Genomic DNA, 19593 nt, shown 5'->3' on the forward strand with positions numbered 1-19593 from the left:
AATATAAAATCCATGTTATCAATGGAGCCATCAAGTAATCCACCCTACCGAGCACCTTGAAAAGTTGCTGATGGGTTGGGACAGGAGGTAGAACTAAAAGTACACAAAATCACTTCCTGTGATGACGGCCAGCAAGTGCCACAGCCTCTCACTTCCCCGTTCCTGAGAATGGAGAAGTCTGACAAAGCCTAATGGTTTCTAATGGAATATCAAAAGTTGTTTCCATACCTCCTAGTCTATAAGAGGTCATGAAATACTCAATTTTTAAGAAGTTTAGCTACTTGCATACTATTTGGCATGAGAGAATGAAGACATTATTTTGTATCAATTAGAGGAATGAGTTTCCTAATTGTTTTTCATCCATTCCACCATGTTGCACCTTGGGTGAACAGGAGAACTCTACTGGGACAGGGGCAGAATTATGGTCCTAAAATAGCATTCATTTTGCATAGAAAAAGGTCTCTAGCTCTCATAATAACCCATCTTACCAAAAATTTGGAGTAAGCCAAAAGGTTAATATCAGAATAAATACATGATAAAGTAAGAAAATGATCTGTTAAGTCAAATTACTCACAGGAGATCCATCACTCCAAGTAAAGCCCTCAGAAGGACTTCCATATGTCAGTCCCAACCAAAACAGTTCGTGGTAGCTTCCACTAGCTCTGCAACATACAAGATATAAAGGTAGCTTATGAACCAAGTTCGGTTACCTATGAGTCCTAATCAAATTTGAAAATGACCCCCAAAACATAAATTAGTTAGTACACAGGTAAAGGGATTCAATGACTAAATGTAAGCTTTATGCAACAGTTGTGCATTTTGGTACAACCTGTAAATATCCTGAAAACAAGCTGCTGTTTGAAAGAATTGTAAAGCATTGGAAAGTACTCATTCATTTATTCATTTAACAATATGTACTGAGTGTCTTATACATTTACAGAGCAATTCATCACAGGATTTATATCTATAAAATTAAAGCATTTAGAAGTGAAACTAGATCAAAAAGTGCCCACAGATTCAGGATATGATATATGTATCCAAAGCAGCATAAGGAGTCAACAATTTTGGAAATATGAGAATTTTCTCAACATCATTAACACCCAACGGGTCAAAGAAAGGAGAATCGTATAGAAAAGCTACTTACGTTATTAATCGCCATATTGTTTGCTGTTCCTCCTTATTATTGATACTAGCTAGATCTCCACCCAGAGCTCTACAAAAATCTCGAGATTCAAACCATGTTTTCTTCTCATGTTTTCCTTTTGTAAACAGCTAAAGGTGATACAGATTCAGAATTTATTTTACAGTTCATAGCTTATCAAACCAAGAGAAATAATCTACTTTTGATGAGATTTCATTTATAGAAAAGCAAGATATTACAATGGCCCCAAACAATGTAATTCTCTTGGCTGAAAATCAATTTGTGAGTGAATATTTGGGTAACAAAATTTGGGGGATGATTTTGTTGAGAAAACCTTAGAAAATGAAATTATTTTATAGCACTGGAGAAGTCAGATTAAAAGCTTTAGGCGCATGGGTTTGGCATACAGCTTCTTGTAGAAGATAGGATTAATTTGGTTAAGTGTAAAAGGTGGCATTGAGATGGAAGAGAATGAAAGAAACCTGATATAGAGAAAGTAAACATGAATTTAAAAAAATTTAAGGGTAATAACCTCCCTAAGATTGCACCACAGTTTGTTATCCTGTTTAGCTTAAACAATGAATAACCCGGCAGCCTTCCAACACTTTGTTGTTATGTTCTTAAAACTGCCTTTTCCTTTTTCCTTATGGATGTATATTTTAACAACGATTGGAGAACATGTCATGACAGACACTTATCGGGGAGAGCATCTAAAAAGATGGGATATAAGCCAAACTAAAGCTAAGATTTATAGAATTTAGAGAATATGTCATATTATCCACAGTGATAGTATGGGAAATATCCATCAGTATGCAAACAGTAAAGGAGTTAATTGTATCCACCAACTTTTATAATTTTCATTCATTGTTTCTCATGAGACGTGGCCCCCGCCATTGCAGGCTTGTAGAAAAAGGGATTTGCTTCCAGTGGACTATGGTTGCCCAGTTGTCATCGAGCAATCCAAGGCAATCTTCACCTTGACCTTACTTGAGTTATCTGGATACAGGTAACTTGAGCAACTTTTCACTGCAGTAATTCTCAAGACTCCTGTGAATATCTCAAGTTGTTAGATGGTGATATAAGATTTTATTTTCTTAAATCAATTTACTAACAGCTGAATTTTATTACTAATTCTCACATCTTAATATGTACAAAGATGGTCTATATGCTTTCAAACAAACCCTACCCCAAGCACCTCTAAAACCATAATTTCTAGGGAAGCACATATTTGGATTCGTTGAACATCCACCTGGATAACATCTTCTGGAACCCCTGGTTCACTTCCCAGCTCTGGAGAATTCTGCTCCTTCTCTCAAAAATTCTGCAGCTAATCTCCATAGCCTGCCACCCTCAGGTGAATGGCTGTGCATAGGCCAAACCTGGCCTCTGTGCAATAACTCAAAAGTTTCCAGAGGCAGCAATCAAATACCTGATTGGCTTTGTATTAGTCCTCAATCCATTTGTAAAATCCTCTCCTGTCTTGGCTCAATATGTTCCCTTCTATGTAAATTATGCTTTTAGCTTTGACTGGCTAATCTGGATTGAACAGCTAATGAGTCTCTGTTGCTGCTAAGTGGAAGTTACCAGCTCAACTAGCCCTTGAGTTAGGAGACTAAACAACCTCATTCTGACACATGTTAGTAACTCAAGTTCTTCATCAGCTTTGCCTAACTGTCTTACAAAACATGCCAGGGCCATATGCCTCAAAGGACTGAACAAAAGAAGTCCAGAGAACTGGCCTTTAGAGAATAATGTCATTAAGTGGTAGATAAGTACATTGCTATATTTGGCTAAACCCAACCTTCTCTAGAAAGAATATGATTTACAAGAGAGAAAAAAAACCCCAAATGCTTAATTCATTGGGGTATGGGGTATGTTTTTTGTTTGGGTGAACTTGATTGCATAAGGAGAAAATGGATGGTCCAGTCTAGGAATGTATTGATTGATAGCAGGATATCAAATTATCATTTATAGGTCACTGAACGGCCATGTGCCCCTACGGGAAGTCTTTCATCTCCCATCAGGCATAATAATCAGGGGTTAAATCAGAACAAGGGAGTATTCTCTCTGGAATCCCTGTGTGACATGATCGCAGATTCGTTTATCAGTTCACTTAGCCTAAAGCTTGGGCTCCAAGAACACAGTCAAAATGGTATGCAACAGGCTAGCATGAGGGGGAGCAGAAATTTTCATTAAGATAAAAAGAAGTGCGAGCTCATACCAGGGCAAGCAAGCATGGGAGAGAGGAAAGACGCCAAGAGTGGGAGCTGAGGAAGGCCAAGCAGGCGAAGAAAGGCTGCCGCGAGTTGTGTTTGTGATATGGGTTGTGTTTGTGGTATAGGTTGTGTTTGCTGGTCTAAAAGCAACTGGTCCTTAGCAATCCACCCAAGGATAGCTCTTTAAAAACAGTGGATGCCCAAGAGCCCTGCCAGATCAATAAAATCAGAATTTCTACAGGTGGAGCCTGGGCATTGGTTTTGTTTTAATTCCCTAGGTGATTCTTTAGGCTGAAGCATATCCCAAATTCTTTAAGAGCTTAGCAATTGAGACTTACCTTGAAACACAAGCTTGTTTTACTGGAGGTGCCCCAATCCTCTGGACATTTGGGTTCCGGGGTGGTTGTAGGCTCTGGTGGGCGAGTTACTCCTTCTGCCCAGTGTTTGCACACAAATTTTGCCTTTTCTTCACATCTCAAGACATCCCACAGGCCCCCTGCAACCCCAGTTCTCATGGCAACACACCCGGCTTTCCGTCCTGCAGGTAACAAAGCAGAATTCACTCAACAAGTGATTGTGAAAGCCAGCTATGTTCACAGAAGACAGTTCAAACCTGAGCCACAAGCTGTGGGATCAAATCTACATGTGATGAGAAAATGTAGAGGAGAGATCCTGCAGCATTTGGCAATTGATTTGTGCTATTTTTGAACCATTATTTACCTTTTATTTGTGTGGCCTGTATCCCCAACTGAATTATAATCTCAAATGTCAGGGTTTTGGTAACATTTTGTATTTCTAATAACTGGCAGGGTGCCCCCCTCAACACAGACAATAGTTTTAGTATGATAAAATTTACCATAATGACAAAAATAATGTTTTGGGGGTTTTTTACCAAGGAAGTTGATTTTTTTTTAATTTAATTTTTATTTTATATCGGAGTCTAGTTGATTTACAATGTTGTGTTAGTTTCAGATGTACAGCAAAGTGATTCAGTTATACACATACATATACCCCAAAATAATGGGTTTTTGATGTTTCTTTCTTTTTTTAAAAAAAAATTATTTAAGATCTGTTATTTTTCCCCCTTGGGTCCATGTAGATATCCGAGAACAGAAGTTCTTTGGACTTCAAAATGAGACAAGCCTGAGCTAGAGATTTTAGATCAATTACTCAACTACTATGAACCCATTTCCTCGTCTTAAAATGCAAATACTGCTGCCTACCTTACAGAGTTGTGATGCATGCCAGCTTTAATGGATAAAAAAGTACATAAAAGACAGTGTGGACTATACTAAGCTTCATGGTTTGAAGCTTTCTGTTTTACCGTCATGATTATTTCAAAATAGTAATTAAGATAGAGCTTTGCAAACATTAGGATTCCTTGCTGCTAAGATGAGATAGTCTTTGATTGCTGTCCTTTTAAAGGCAGTAAATGTTTAGAAGTAACTCTCAAAGTTCTGGGGAGGTATATTTTTCCCAAAATATTTTCTGTAAGATTGCTAATTCCCTATGACTCTGGTTTGATCCATTTTTATTCCCTAAGGATGTTCCAGGATTAATCTCTCAGAATCCTACTGCTAAATGATCAACACCAGTGAAATTAAGGAGTTTTGCCTGGAGAGTAAGAATTACCACCCTTCAAAAAAACAAAAATGTGCACACAGCTCTTAATATACTGCCCTGTTCTTTCAAAATAAACTGAAGTCTTACTATTTTTCAGAATGTTCAATAATTAAACAAAAAATCACACTATCCAAATTACTGATCTCTTTCCCTTATTGACAGCTGAGGATACAAATTTTTAAAACTTCTGAAGATTAGGACTTATTAGGCCAAGTAGTTAATTTGTGCCCTTAAGCTATATTATCCCTTCTTTAGCTTTTTATCCAGGCACAATGAAACACTTGCTATAAGGATGTTGAATTTCCTAAGTGCAGTCATACTGAATTATGTCATAGGCTACGACACCAGTGCACAAAGAAAGCAAAGAATCTCTCAGAGTCTACTTCAGAAACTTCTTATTAAAGAAGGCAAATCAAAATTTATAGGGAGGGAGGGTGCTCTTAGCGCAAACAGCCTGGATTTGGAAATTACAAAGATTAGTCTAAATCTGTGCTTATAAATTTTTCAAGTTCCAGTTTCCACCTCTTTACAATGAGGATACTTAAACTTACCTTGCAGGTTTCCTATAAGGATAAAATTAAATCCAAGGCATATAAAGGGCTAAACGGGGTAGCCCATTCAAGATATTGAAATAATGAGCTCCACATAAGCACTAAATCTTGTTCCAGATTTAGCGCAGTCATAATTCTATTCATAGTTACATTGAAAAGTTGTATATCCCTTGAGGACAATTTTAAGTTCTCAGAAGTAAGTTAACCATTTGGAATCTTTATGACCATTTAGGATTTCATCACTATTTCATAAATACTTCAAATAGAGTGGTACCAGATAACCTAGCAGTTTTCTCGTCCTTTTTTTTAGACCACTGCAAACTAATGGGAACATTTTTAAAAGAAAAAGCAAAAAGAGAATGAAATATAAGATAATAAAATCTAAAAAGCACAATTAATTTACATAAGTCTGTTTGGAAAGGTGCCGTGAAGGAATTACAGGCTTGGCCCGATGGACGTGTAGGGTAAATGGAAACCCAAGACCAAAGTGCTGGGACTTCGCTGGTGGTCCAGTGGTTAAGAATCCATGCTTCCACTGCAGAGGGCAGGGGTTCCATCCCTGCTCAGGGAACTAAGATCCCTCATGCCACATGGTGCGGCCAAAAAAGAAGAAAAAAGAACACAGATTCTTGGTCCCCTCTCCAGACCACCTGAAACAAGACGGAAGCTCTGAACATACCTGGCATATCTGAATTCCAGTGGGTGAACTGAACCCCTTCCGCGATGGTCCACTGAAAAGTTCCTTTGTTTTGTACATCTGAAAGTCCTATCCAAAAATATCTTTCAGGCCTCAATCCAACCAAACTAGTCAGAAAGGCTTGTTCATATCTTAAAAAAAAAAAAAAATTAACTAAATTTTAGAAAAATGTGAATTTTTCTAATTATCCACATGAAAAGTATCTCAATTGTATGCCTGAGCTATGCTTTAGTTGGCAAATCAAACCTATTGTGTTCTATTTACATGTCATTTAAATAATGCAAATTTTCACTAAGGAAATGTGATCTTATGAAGGAAAAATATCATACAGCTGATTGAACAAAATCATTCAAATGTACCCAAACCATTTTTCTCTATTGCTCCCCAGCCCCTCTGCTCCTGCTCAAAGTGAAAGAGAACTCCGAAAATGCAAACGAGAAAACTATCGTCTTTTAAAATACATTGTTTGAAAATCAGTCCACTTTTCAAATATTTCAAATGCTCTACACAATTCTTGGTGAAGTAAATGGAGAGGTTGTAACATTATCGAGGACAATACAATTAAAATATCTGTGTGGATTTCCCCCTCAATTTCATTCTCATTTCTCAGCTCTGAAACAAAAGAGAAAATTATCAAGAAATACTGAGAACTAGAGATTCAATCTCTAGAAAGAACTGGGAGCAGAATCACAAATTCCAGCGTTTGCTCTCCTCTGGATCCCGTCCTTATATTTGGCGTAATCTGGTAATAATACAATGTAGTTGGTAAGGCAAACAAAATTTGTCTTAATTGATAAACAGACAAGGACGCAGCAACATATGCAAAAAAAAAAAATCTCTTTGGAGCAAAAGAAAAGTGATGTCCGAAGTTTCCAGGAACAAAGGGAGCTGTAGATAGCTCCAGCGAGAATAGAGAGGGAAATGGAGAGAAAGCCACAATAACAGAACATTTGTTTGACCCTAGTCTGAATAATTTCATTCCCTAAACTGAACAAACAAAAAAAATTAAAAAGTAACAACTCAGTTTTTCTTAAATCCCCAAAACCAAATTGGACCACAGAGTTAGTGAGTTCCTGAACACAAGTATCACAGAAAACACATAAAGAAAAGCAAACTTAAAATAGAAAATCTAGGGAAATCTCTGTTCCAGTAGACCCAAAAACCAACAGTACAGATCAGAACATGCTCCCACAGTACTTAAAAATGTATAGCTCACTTCCAGGTCATAAGATAAAAAGTATCTATGTTCTTATTTTCAGAAGTTAGCATTGTATCAGGGTATTACAATGTATCAGACATTTAATTATACATGAAAAAAGAATGTTGAAAAACAAGCTCTTTTATAAAGACTATATGAATTCTATGACATCTTTCATTTTATCAAAAAATTTTAATATCAATAGCATCCTCTACATTTTATTGGGTCTGCCTTGAAAGGTCAACTGTATTAAAACTCAATAATTTTTACCTATTTACTTCCAATCAAATGGACATTTTTTAAAACTTCTTTAAAGTTTCTTCTGTGCCTGATCCAGTACTTTGCAAAAAGCAGGAGAAAAATAAATACTAAAACCTCAAAGAAGGATGGGACTCTAGATGTAAAAAGTTACATAAAATTCTCTGTGTCCACATCATTTTCTGGACCTATTAATCTAGTAAACCTAGCAAAGCAAAGCGAAACAAAGAATGGAAGACTGGAAAGAATGAATAAAATATTCAGTAAATCTCTCTGCCTTCCTTTTTGTTGGAGGCGGTAGTAAAGATAGAAAGTTTGATTTTTGAGATGACAAATTTTACTTACTTTTTTTGCTTTAAAAAATTTGAGATCTGCTACATTTTTAAAATTTAGATCTCTCATGGAGCTCAATATCAAAAAAACAAACAACCCAATTAAAAAATGGGCAGAAGACCTAAATAGACATTTCCCCAAAGAAGACATGCAGATGGCCAATAAGCACATGAAAAGCTGCTCAACATCACTAATTATTAGAGAAATGCAAATCAAAACTACAATGAGGTATCACCTCACACCAGTCAGAATGGCCATCATCAAAAAATCTACAAACAGTAAATGCTGGAGAGGGTGTGGAGAAAAGGGAACCCTTTTGCACTGTTGGTGGGAATGTAAATTGATACAGCCACTATGGAGAACAGTATGGAGGTTCCTTATAAAACTAAACATAGAACTATCAAATGACCCAGCAATCCCACTACTGGGCATATACCCTGAGAAAACCATAATTCAAAAGGACACATGCACCCCAATGTTCATTGCAGCTCTATTTACAATAGCCAGGACATGCAAACAACCTAAATGGCCATCGACAGACAAATGGATAAAGAAGATGTGGTACATATATACAGTGGAATATTACTCAGCCATAAAAAGGAACGAAATTTGGTCATTTGTAGAGACGTGGATGGTCCTAGAGTCTGTCATACAGAGTGAAGCAAGCCAGAAAGAGAAAAACAAATATCATATATTAACGCATATATGTGGAATCTAGAAAAAATGGTACAGATGAACCTATTTGTAGGGAAGGAATAGAGATGTAGAGGTAGAAAATGGACATGTGGACACGGGGGGGAAGGGGAGGGTGCGACAAATTGGGAGATTAGGTTTGACATAAATATACTACCACGTGTAAAATAGCTAGCTAGTGGGAACCTGCTGTATAGCATGGGGAGCTCAGCTCAGTGCTCTGTAACGACCAAGACGGGTGGAATGGGGGGCGGTGGGAGAGAGGTCCAAGAGGGAGGGGATATAGGTATACATATAGCTGATTCACTTCCTTTGTACAGCAGAAACTAACACAACATTGTAAAGCAATTATACTCCAATAAATAAATAAATAAATAAATAAAGTTAGATCTATAAACAACATTTACCAGAGCATTAGCAAACTGTTCTGAACATTGTTTTATGGTACTAAAAGTAGCAAAATATTTTATTGTGTTTTCAATGAAGAATCGAAATAAAAATATGATTTTTAATGCTCCTATATTCACAAACCATACTTCAAGATTCAATGTAATTTACTCAGAAATTTAGAGCACATTGATATGCTTTTTTGGAAATGGTTCATTATTTGATACATTTTTTTAAAAACATGAAAATAGTTGCATACCTGTCTTCAATAGTTGTTAGGTAAGCTTTCTCATTCACACAGGTTTGGTTTGCTTCTGTAAATGTTGAAAGTGTGTGTCCAATCAAATAGCAGTAGAAGCCATGTCTTTTCCAGCCCTATTGATATTATGAAGCAGATTATCATGCATATTTATTATATAATATTATTTTAATAATTCCTCTATGATGAAACACAAATTGATAAACAATAGAAGTGTGTAAAGAACACAAATATGAATAATTTGACATGCAATGAAAATTTATGTGAATAAGGAAAATAGGAGTGCATTGTTCCTCAAATGGCAATTATGATACAAAATGGGGGTGAGGGGAGTCATTCTTTCCACTTCTGATGCAACTTCCAACAAAAATGATTTGTGACATGTTTACCCAAGAAACTGAACAAAATGGCTAAGATCTCAGTTTTAGAATAGGTAACCACAGGAAATAATTTGCAGAATAACAAGCCTAGTCACCTATTGAAGCCAGTAGTAGATAGTGAGTATAAAGCTGTACCATCTGGTCACAGGATAGTACTTACCAAACTTTTGGCAACATGATTTGATGTGCTTCCTCTCCCACACTTCAAACACACAGAAATAAAAGCATGCTAAATAAAAACATAACAATAAACAGAAAATCCATACTAGAGTTTGAGAGAAAGAAGGGGAAATCTCCAGGTATCAAAAATAAATACTACAAAACTAAAAAGCTGGAATGGAAAATGTACAAGCTGAGACTGTAGTTGCCCGGTTATGTATCAGACCAAGATTAAGGTCCTAGAGTCTAGGGGCTGGGGTATTAATGTCCATACAGATTAGGATATTTGGCCATCAGTCCACCTGAGGCAGGGAGATAGAACTGAAGTCCTTGCATAAAGATGATACCCACTAAGGGTAGCCCCTCTTTGAAAGGAGAGCGAGAAAACTCCACCCACAGAAGGAGAAAATGACAGAGATTCTTGTCACCTGCCTGGGGTTCTGGGTGAAGGAAGAAAAAAATTCTTCTGTTTGAAAATAAATACCAAGTCTGTGCCATAGATGGGTGCCAGTCCCAACTTTACACTATTCACATTGTATGAGAATCTACAGCCCAAAAAATAAAAAAATAAAATGTAGTCTACAGAAGGAGAATCTTGCAGGCACTTTGAGAAGTAAAATGTAAAACCACACGACAGAAATATTTCCACAATCCAGGTCATGTAAGACTATGACATTTGAGGGTCAGGGTGGGGATGGGATGGGGATGAATTCACAATCAAAAATTATAAACCATGTGAGAAAAATGTCTCATTTTAAGGGAGAGTCAACAGTTTAACATAAGAAAACAATCTGGAAAAAATATAAAAAGAAGCATGTTGAGATGATTTAAGTGACAAAAGAAGAAACAGAATCAATGATGAAAGATCAAAATACTATGAACAAAGAACAAGAGGATTCAAACACACAAAAAAGAATTTCTAGAAAAGAAAAATATGAAGTTAAAAACTCAATGGCCAGATTAAATATAGAAAATATGGTTTCAGAAAGATTAGTAAATTGACTGAATGTAGAAGAGAGATGAGAATATGAAAAGATGTTTTAAAAATCATATTGATAGAAAATATAAATGATAGAATGAGAAGGTTGAAAATCAACCTGAGAGAAGTTTCAGAAACACTGAATAAAATTAATGACTGGTAATTTTCAAGGATGGAAAGATACAAATCCTCAAAATGAAGAGGCACACTCAATACCAAATGGAACCAATAAAATAAATCCAAAACTGAACACATTGTACTTACAGACAGAGAAAATGAGATCTTAAAATCAATCAGAGAGAAAATACAGAGTATCCACTTTTCAAAAAATGAAGATTTAGTCTAGTAGGAACTCCAATGGCAAAAATAAAGGCCAAGAGAAAATGAAGGAATATGTAAAGTGCTGTCAGAAAACAGCTATCAATCTAGGATTCTAAAATGACCTACCTAAATTACTATGCAGGGTGAAGATGAATTCAAGAGATTTTCAAACAAAGACAGAGAGTTTTCCACTCCCAAATCCCAGGGAAAGAACTTCTAAAAGATTTACTTTGGCAAGAAAGGAAAGCCAAGAGGAGTAAGTGGGCTAAAAGTCTACGCTGAGCAAAGAAGTCGATAAATGTCAGTAAATCCAGGTCTAACTGCCTGGACAAATAGCAAAGATACCTAATTGGCGGTGGGAAGTTAAAGAATGGAATAGTAATAAGATCTGTAGTTTAGTCAATAATATTGTATCCATGCCGACTACCTGTAGTGATCATGTACTCTGGTTAGAGAAGATGCTGTCATTGGCTGAAGTGGAGTGGATGATACAGGGGAATTCTCGGTACTCTTTTTTTCAACTTCTTGTGTGTCTAACATTACTTCAAAATTTGAAAAATTTTGAATGTTTGAGTGGAATAATTAACATTCATTTTGTTCATGAGGCAGAGAGAGATATTGGTTAACTTCAAGTCAGGAATGCATGTTAAAAATATAAGGGTAACCATTTTTTTAAAAAAAAGAGTAAGAATATATAACTTCCAAACCTGTACAGGAGGAAAATGGAATAAATATGTTCAATAGAACCAATGTCATGCACAAAAACTGGTGTTTACCAGTTAAAAGCCAGAGTTCCTCAAATTAGATTAAAAATGAAAATGTAGATATTTATTTATAAGAGCCATTCCTAAAATATAACGACACATTAATGATTAAAAGCAAGCAGCTGGAGAAAGAGTTTCCAGGGAAATACCAAGCAAAAGGTAGTTTCTGTGGCAATATTAATATTATTTAAAATTGACTTTATGATAAAAAAGCATTATGAATGAAGAAAATAATTACATAGTTGAAGGACTGATTCACCAAGAAGATATAATACAGATCAAAGTACATAAATCAAAACTTGATACAATTACAAGGAGAATATTTTGTCAAGCAGACAAAATATTAGAAATATAGAATATCTGGATGATATAATTGTTAAGTTTTATCTAGTCACCATATATAGACCCCTGAACCCCCAGATCAAAGATCATTCTGTTCAAGCACAGATGGAATATTTATAAAAACTGACTATGAACTAGATAATGAAGAAAATCTCAACAAACAACAACAAAAACTTTATATGAGCACAATGCAGTGAAATTTAAATCAACAGTAGCTCCCAATTATTTAGAAACTAAAACACAAACAAAACCCCATCACTACCAGCAAATTCTACCACTATGAAAACACACACACACACACATTTCTAAATAATTCATGGGTCAAAACAATCTTACTGGAAATAAAAAATATTTATAATTTAATCATGTGAAAACACCACATAAAACTTGGTGGCTGGTCCATGGTTTCAATTCCACCTTTTATTTCTGTAAGCATTTTAAAACACATTCACTTTAATGTCATATCCATTAATTCTACCACCTAAGCTCCTGGTGGTATGTTTTATAATTTTGGATTTCAAACTCATCTGTGTGATTCCCAATCAGCCTGGGAAGGAGGACTTCTGTATAAAGAGGATTTACATTTGTGTCTGTCAGACATCCAAGAATATTAGCAACTTGGGACCATTTCATGTTAATTTCTTAGATCAAGGTTTCCCATACAGGTAGCAATGAATTGAAAACTGAATCCCAGATCTTTATGACAGAAGGCCTGTAGTTTTGAATTCTCAGAAATACCCCTACACCACCAAGTACCCAGGCCCAGACAAAAAAAATGTTATCTTCCTTTGTTGACAAGTAGATCTTTTTTCTAGACTTTCCAGCAATTTGAGGAAATCAGTGCCTAGAGCATGTGTTTTTAAACTGGCTAAATTAATATCTCTGAGTTCTTGTATCTTCTCCTGTCTAGTTAGAAACGTAATGTTTATCTTTTAAGATCATTGAAAGCATAATAACCACACTCAACAAACAGTTGGCTGATATTTCTTCTTTTTCTTATTTAACCTAATGATTAAATTGGATTTTATCATTGTGGACATGACAGTTCACAGAAAAAATATACACAAAATTTTGATTGTGTAGAAGTAATAAAGTTTGAGGATTCGTTTATTACTTATAGAAAATTACAATAATACACAATCTCCTGTACCTGCATATGATTAGGCAAAGAATATGTAAGTGTACTGGTAGTGAAACCAGCAGTGAAAGTGTACTTGGCAGGAGACTTGGGTTCTAGCCGTACCTCTGTGTGACTCGTAAAAAGTTATCACTTCTCTGGGCTGAAATTTCCAGAACGCAAAAATTAAAAGGGGGTTTTCAAGCATCACTAAGATCCTTTCTATCTCTCACATTGTATGATTTTCTGTGTTTGCTCTATTTTTCTTTATGGTTTAATTGTTCAGTACTCAATTATGTTTCACGAATTCCGGTGTTTGTTATGATTTGATCACAACTTGACACCCTTGGCCAGAAAATCAGTTTCTACTTTATTTTTATCCAAGAGAAGTGAGAAAGGAAAAAAGAGGAAGATGGGCAACTCAGTGATCAAACAGGAAAATGATAACCATACGCCCCATATTTTGCAGCTTCTTTATGCTTTTAGAAACAGCTCCACAGAAATCACTTACTTTAACCTCAAAGAAAGATAAGACCTGCGGGGAGGTATTACTAACTGTGGTGCAGGTGAGAATAAAGCACGATAGGATTGCATGGTTTGACTTGGTTTAACTGAGTTACTACCTGGTACTACCAACTAGAGTCTAGACCTCCTGCCTCCCAGACCCTCAGGGATCTACTGAGAAGACTCGCCACCAGAAACAGGCTCACCAGAAATATTATAAATGGAAAAAATGACTAAGGATTGTTTGCTATCTGCAAATTAAGGTTATCCACTGGAAATGTCCTTGATGACCCTTGGCGTCATAGACTACCACTACCTGTAAGGTGAAGCAGTTGGCCCCTATTATTAAGTACCTCCACAGACAAAAATAAAGCTATCACATCATATTTGCTGATATGAAACCACTGCGTGCGTTCTGTACTCACTCTGCGGCAGCCTGTTTCCACTTCCACTATTCCTGGAGTTTGGGCTTGTGATTTCATCTTACAGATGTAGCCAAGAGACTGTTCACAGGCTCGATCTGCCCAGTACCCATCCTGCAGAAAGCAAAGGAAAAAAAAAAAAAAAACTCAATGATCATCAGTTGTTTGGTGCTATTTCCTCATAACTGCACCTCTGAAAAGGGAAATAAAGATTCGAGGTTATTAAGAGAAAAAGGCATCTATGAAAAGGAAAGGTAAATGGACGTTTTACCAGGAAACTGCAAATTTGACTTTGGCTACAAAGATATAAAGAGATTGTAGCCCCAGTATGTTTTTTATATCTTCGCTGTCAAGCCACTCTGGAGGGGGATCTAGAGAGAAATGAAAAATGCTCATAAGCCCTTAAGAGATGGTCCCAACAGAAGGTTTGCCTCCTCATCCATCCCTATGGGCAGCTGTTTTCAAGTTAACTGAGTACGTTTAAAGCCACCCAGAAAGAAGGCCCCAAGCAACATGCCCAACCTGAAAACGCACCTGAAACCAGTTTTCTTCCCTCTATTCTTCCCATTTCTATTGATGAGGGTCCCCCCGGAGCTAAGGTACCATATTTCACTCTACTTCAAATTCCACCCTTTCTGCCTTCCTTAGAGATTTCACGTTAAATGACTTCTCTTCTCCTTCCCTTAACTGCTAAACACCTTGAAAAATGTTTTCCGTACCCACTACAACCTGGTACTCAACCCTTCAGCCAGTGTAATATTTGCAAATTGCAGATTAGGTTTGGCTACTCCCAGGCTAATGCATGTTTTGTCATGGCCAGTATTTTCCCTACACACCCCTCTGCCTCTTACTCCACGCTTTCTGCCATACTGTCTTTTGAGTTCCCTACAAGTAGGATGCTCTCTGGTTTCCCCTTCCCAGGACACACTTCTGCCTATTCTTTCAATAATTAACACATACTCTTTTCTTAAGCTTTCAATTTATCACCATAATAACAACCACAACGATAAAAACAGTAGCTAATACTTATTGAACAGGAAGTTTGGGCCAGGCACAGTGCACGTTATACACCTTAACCCATTTAATCCTTATACCCACCATATGAGCTGGGTACGATTATTATTATTTTACAAATGAGGAAATAAGCCATGCATCAAAACCAAGCCTCTTAACCACCATCTTCATTCTCTATTAACAAAAGATTACTTGAAGATATACTTCAGTCGCTAAAGTGATATTTAAGACACGGAAGCCATTTTTTCATATTTGGCACCTCTTTGTAACCTAAAAAAAAAAGCTGTAGCTCTCCAAGCACAGACTCTAGGCTGTTGGACCCAGAGTAGATCTAGCTAGGTCTCCATCCACTCAGAGCAACCAGCTAAAAGTAGGACCAAAGCTCTGAATTGATTAATCAAGCCATGTAAAAACATGTGCCACCACCTGTGGAGAAAAGGGAACCCTCCTACACCATTGGTGGGAATGTAAATTGGTGCAGCCACTATGGAGAACAGTATGGAGGTTCCTCCAAAAACCAAAAATAAAACTCCCATATGACCCAGCAATCCCACTCCTAGGCATATACCCAGAGAAAACCATAATTTGATACCTGCACCCCAATGTTCATTGCAGCACTATTTACAATGGCCAGGACATGGAACCAACCTAAATGTCCATCGACAAAGGAAAGGATAAAAAAGATGTGGTACATATATACAACGGAATATTAGCCATAAAAAAGAACAAAATAATGCCAATTGCAGCAACATGGATGGACCTAGAGATTGTCATACTGAGTGAAGTAAGTCAGACACAGAAAGACAAATATATATCACTTATACGTGGAATCTAAAAAAAGTGTACAAATAAACTTATTTACAAAACAGAAGCAGAGTCACAGATGTAGAAAACGTATGGTTATCGGGGGGAAAGGGGGGAGATAAATTGGGAGATTGGGATTGACATATACATACTACTATATATAAAATAGATAACTAATAAGGACCTGCTGTATATAGCACAGGGAACTCTACTCAATACTCTGCAATGACCTATATGGGAATAGAATCTAAAAAAGAGCGGATAACGGATTCAATTTGCTGTACAGTAGACACTAACACAACACTGAAAATCAACTATACTCCAATAAAAATTTAAAAAAAAACAAACTTAGAACCAAGCATAGGAATGATATGAGCGTTCGTTATTGGTTAATTTCATCTTTGAAATGAAAGTTTCTGTCTGTTGCTTTTCTAGTCCTCTTGAGAATTTGGGTGTGCCAGACAATTGAGAGAGACTCAAAACACTGAATCTGAATTCTCGTTCAACCTTGATCTATGTCAATTAAGTAGAATAGAAACAATGGAAACAATCGTATGTAATAAGTGGGACAGAAGGAAAATTTCCCTGTGGCTTTTGCTAGATATCAGTAACAAAAGTTGCCTTACTTTGCCTTTCATCACCACACAGTCTTCCTGCCTATTGTTTTCATGACTTGGTTCTCCACGAAGCCATTTGGTAAATGTTACAGGGGCTCCATCACTCCATTCAAAGTACATTTGAATCTTGATGTCATTTAAGCCAATCCATAACTCATCACTTGGCTCTAAACAGGAAGAAAAACACAGAAGTCATTTACCCAAACTTTTCTTTCTAAACATCAGAAGGTTATCAGGAAAGGAAGACCCATTCTTTATCAACAGCTCCCTTGATATTATCACTAGCATGAAAGACCATCCTCTTGAGCTTTAAACGGATCTACCTCTGTAGACTGAGATGTCAACTACATTTTATGTTGTCAATTTTAGTTTAAAATGTGTAATGTATTCTTCACATTGTGAATGTGACTATATTCTGTTGTTGTGCTACTGCAAATTCTATCTCCTGGGAGTTGTTAAACGGAAACTGAAGTAGATCTATGTTACCCTCTATCTTGTGAAGCTGCTTTTTTGTTATAAATAATTTACCATACCAACCACACTCATGGTGCTGGAAATATGGTAGCTTATTTATACATAAATCTATTTGACTACTATTAAATCTTATGAATGTTTTAAAGTAATAAAAATTAAAAACCACTCCTATTTTACTGATGATGTCATCAAGAACATTCTAGGTGCTTCTGTTAAAGTTTAATCACTGTAATAGGAGTGAAAATGAACCATACAGTGAGAAGATATATAAACTGAAGGGTTGGGCTGTCTTCTGGCATTTAGCACTTATTTATCAGTCTATGTATATGAATGAATCTGCCACCATTTTCACTGTGAAACACCAGAAAAACCCAAATAACAAACAAAAGTTAAAATAAAAACAACCAGGTATAGATATAAAAGATGATCATTCTGTTTTGAAAATTCTATGAAGAGCATTATTGATTTATCAGTAGTTTTAATTCTAAGAATTCTAAATATCATAAGTAAAAATGGGACAAAATAGGCCTGAGGTCTCATGGCTAAAATCATACACATTTCCATATTTTAAAAATTGAAGGACTACACAATTCGATATCTATTTAAGTTTCATATGTTCTTTAAACAGTTAAACTAAATTACTTGCCAAAAGTTTGTAAAGATGATGTTGTAGTAGAAAATGAGAAATATGCCGCATCATATAGGAATTTCCCTAAATGGTTTAGTCTCTTCCTCCTAAAAGTTGTCACTCAACTTTGCTTTTGGAGAAGTCCCTGACTGGCCTGGTGCCAGTCCCAGCAGATGTTTCCAGCACCATGAAACATGAATGGCATTGCCAGGATGATCCCTTTTCCTTTCACTTAATCTGGCAGATCATGTTCTTTGGGCAGCAAATATAGACTCCAAAATGACCTCATGTACCCCTCAAGGTTTTTAGGTTCAAGACCAAAGAAAACCTAAACTCCCAAGTCCCACAATTATAATAAAGTATTAAGAGTTTCTGATAAACATTTTTCTCACTAAACTGTTCTCCCCCTCTAGCTTTTGTATGCACAAGCTTGATCCTCCAAAAATATATAAGATGTGAGCATAAAGTTGTTAGACGGACTTATCAATCTGTTAGGGAAGCTGTCTTTGTTGATGGAGTCATAACTTATATGTGTAGGTCCCAATTTATCCACTGTATTTCCATGATTAACATGAAAGATATCAACTCAACTAGCTAAAAAAAGGTTTACTGGGCTTCTGGCTTAGAAACAATGATTTTAATTTTATAACTTTCCTTTACCTTTATCAATATTATTTGTATTGTTTTAAATAAATAAATCTTTATCAATAATAAAAAAGAGAAGGTTTCCATCGTGAAAGTTTACTAATTCTCCAGCTGAGTTTAAAAGCAACCTTCGTCATCCAAACTCCCAAAATAACTATAGCAATAAATATATAAGGTTCTCGTATTACTAGACCATATTATATATAAAGTAGAGCAAAATTTGCACGTTAGCCCTACAGCCTCTTAACTAATGTGTTTTCCACTGATTCACTTGCAAACTTTATTCTCTACTATAAGTATCATGCCATCTATGTCATGATATTATTCAGATACATTGCTTCTGATTACATTATTATCGTGTAGTCCAGATGCTCCAGGATAGGTAAATGTAGAATAAGCAAGAAATTATTTATGGGCTGTAGCAGAATATCATCATCACGCTACCAAACTCAGTGAGGAGAGCGAAGGAGAAACGATTCCATTCAGCACTGGCACTCAGAGCAGCAGTGTTGGGGATATTTTCCATCTTTCTCTGAGACTACTCTATTTTTCTCATCTATTTGTTCATTGTTTTTTTCTTCTCCCCTATCCCCGCTCCTATCAGTTTTCAGGCAGGAAGTGTCAGGAAGCAGTCCCCACCATCACCACCATCCATTTCCTCTTGTTTTGCTCTCTGGAAATGAAAAGGTCCAGCTATTCTGCAGTCTCATAAGTGGAAGCAGAAAATGGTCATCATTTAATCAGCAAGTACCACCGAGTGCCCGTCATCATTACTTCCTTCCTCGCCCTCCTCCTCTTCAGGATAAGCATTCCCAACTCGTTTTACTCACTTTTTAAATGTTTTTGATAGGGCCAATCTTTTAAAACTTTACAATATTTAGTTACTGCATTTTCTCTTTGTCTCTTATAGTCCTAAAATGGAGATGCAAATTTCTTTAAAAGCTTTAGGCCACCATCTAACCACTCCAGTCAAATAAATTCTTTCTTTCTCTGTTCATCGTTCTAGCAGCCTTAGCTAGATTAATAAAGAAAATACAATTCAAAGGATGAGATGGTTCATTTAGAGA

At 36.3% G+C, this 19593-nt stretch overlaps 1 protein-coding gene across 1 annotated transcript in view; it reads right to left on the bottom strand.

The window, feature by feature from the left end:
- The window catches only part of MRC1 (mannose receptor C-type 1), an 88968-nt gene that overhangs the window by 31713 nt on the left and 37662 nt on the right, over window positions 1–19593 (bottom strand). The window contains exons 8-14 of the mRNA XM_059915265.1: window positions 16789–16946; window positions 14348–14458; window positions 9357–9472; window positions 6211–6359; window positions 3696–3895; window positions 1145–1272; window positions 575–662 (exon numbers count right to left, since the gene is read on the bottom strand). Coding sequence (XP_059771248.1) covers window positions 575–662; window positions 1145–1272; window positions 3696–3895; window positions 6211–6359; window positions 9357–9472; window positions 14348–14458; window positions 16789–16946 — 950 coding nt within the window. The remainder of the gene's footprint in view (window positions 1–574; window positions 663–1144; window positions 1273–3695; window positions 3896–6210; window positions 6360–9356; window positions 9473–14347; window positions 14459–16788; window positions 16947–19593) is intronic.

Source organism: Balaenoptera ricei, chromosome 2 (genome assembly GCF_028023285.1).
Source record: "Balaenoptera ricei isolate mBalRic1 chromosome 2, mBalRic1.hap2, whole genome shotgun sequence".
NCBI lineage: Eukaryota > Metazoa > Chordata > Mammalia > Artiodactyla > Balaenopteridae > Balaenoptera > Balaenoptera ricei.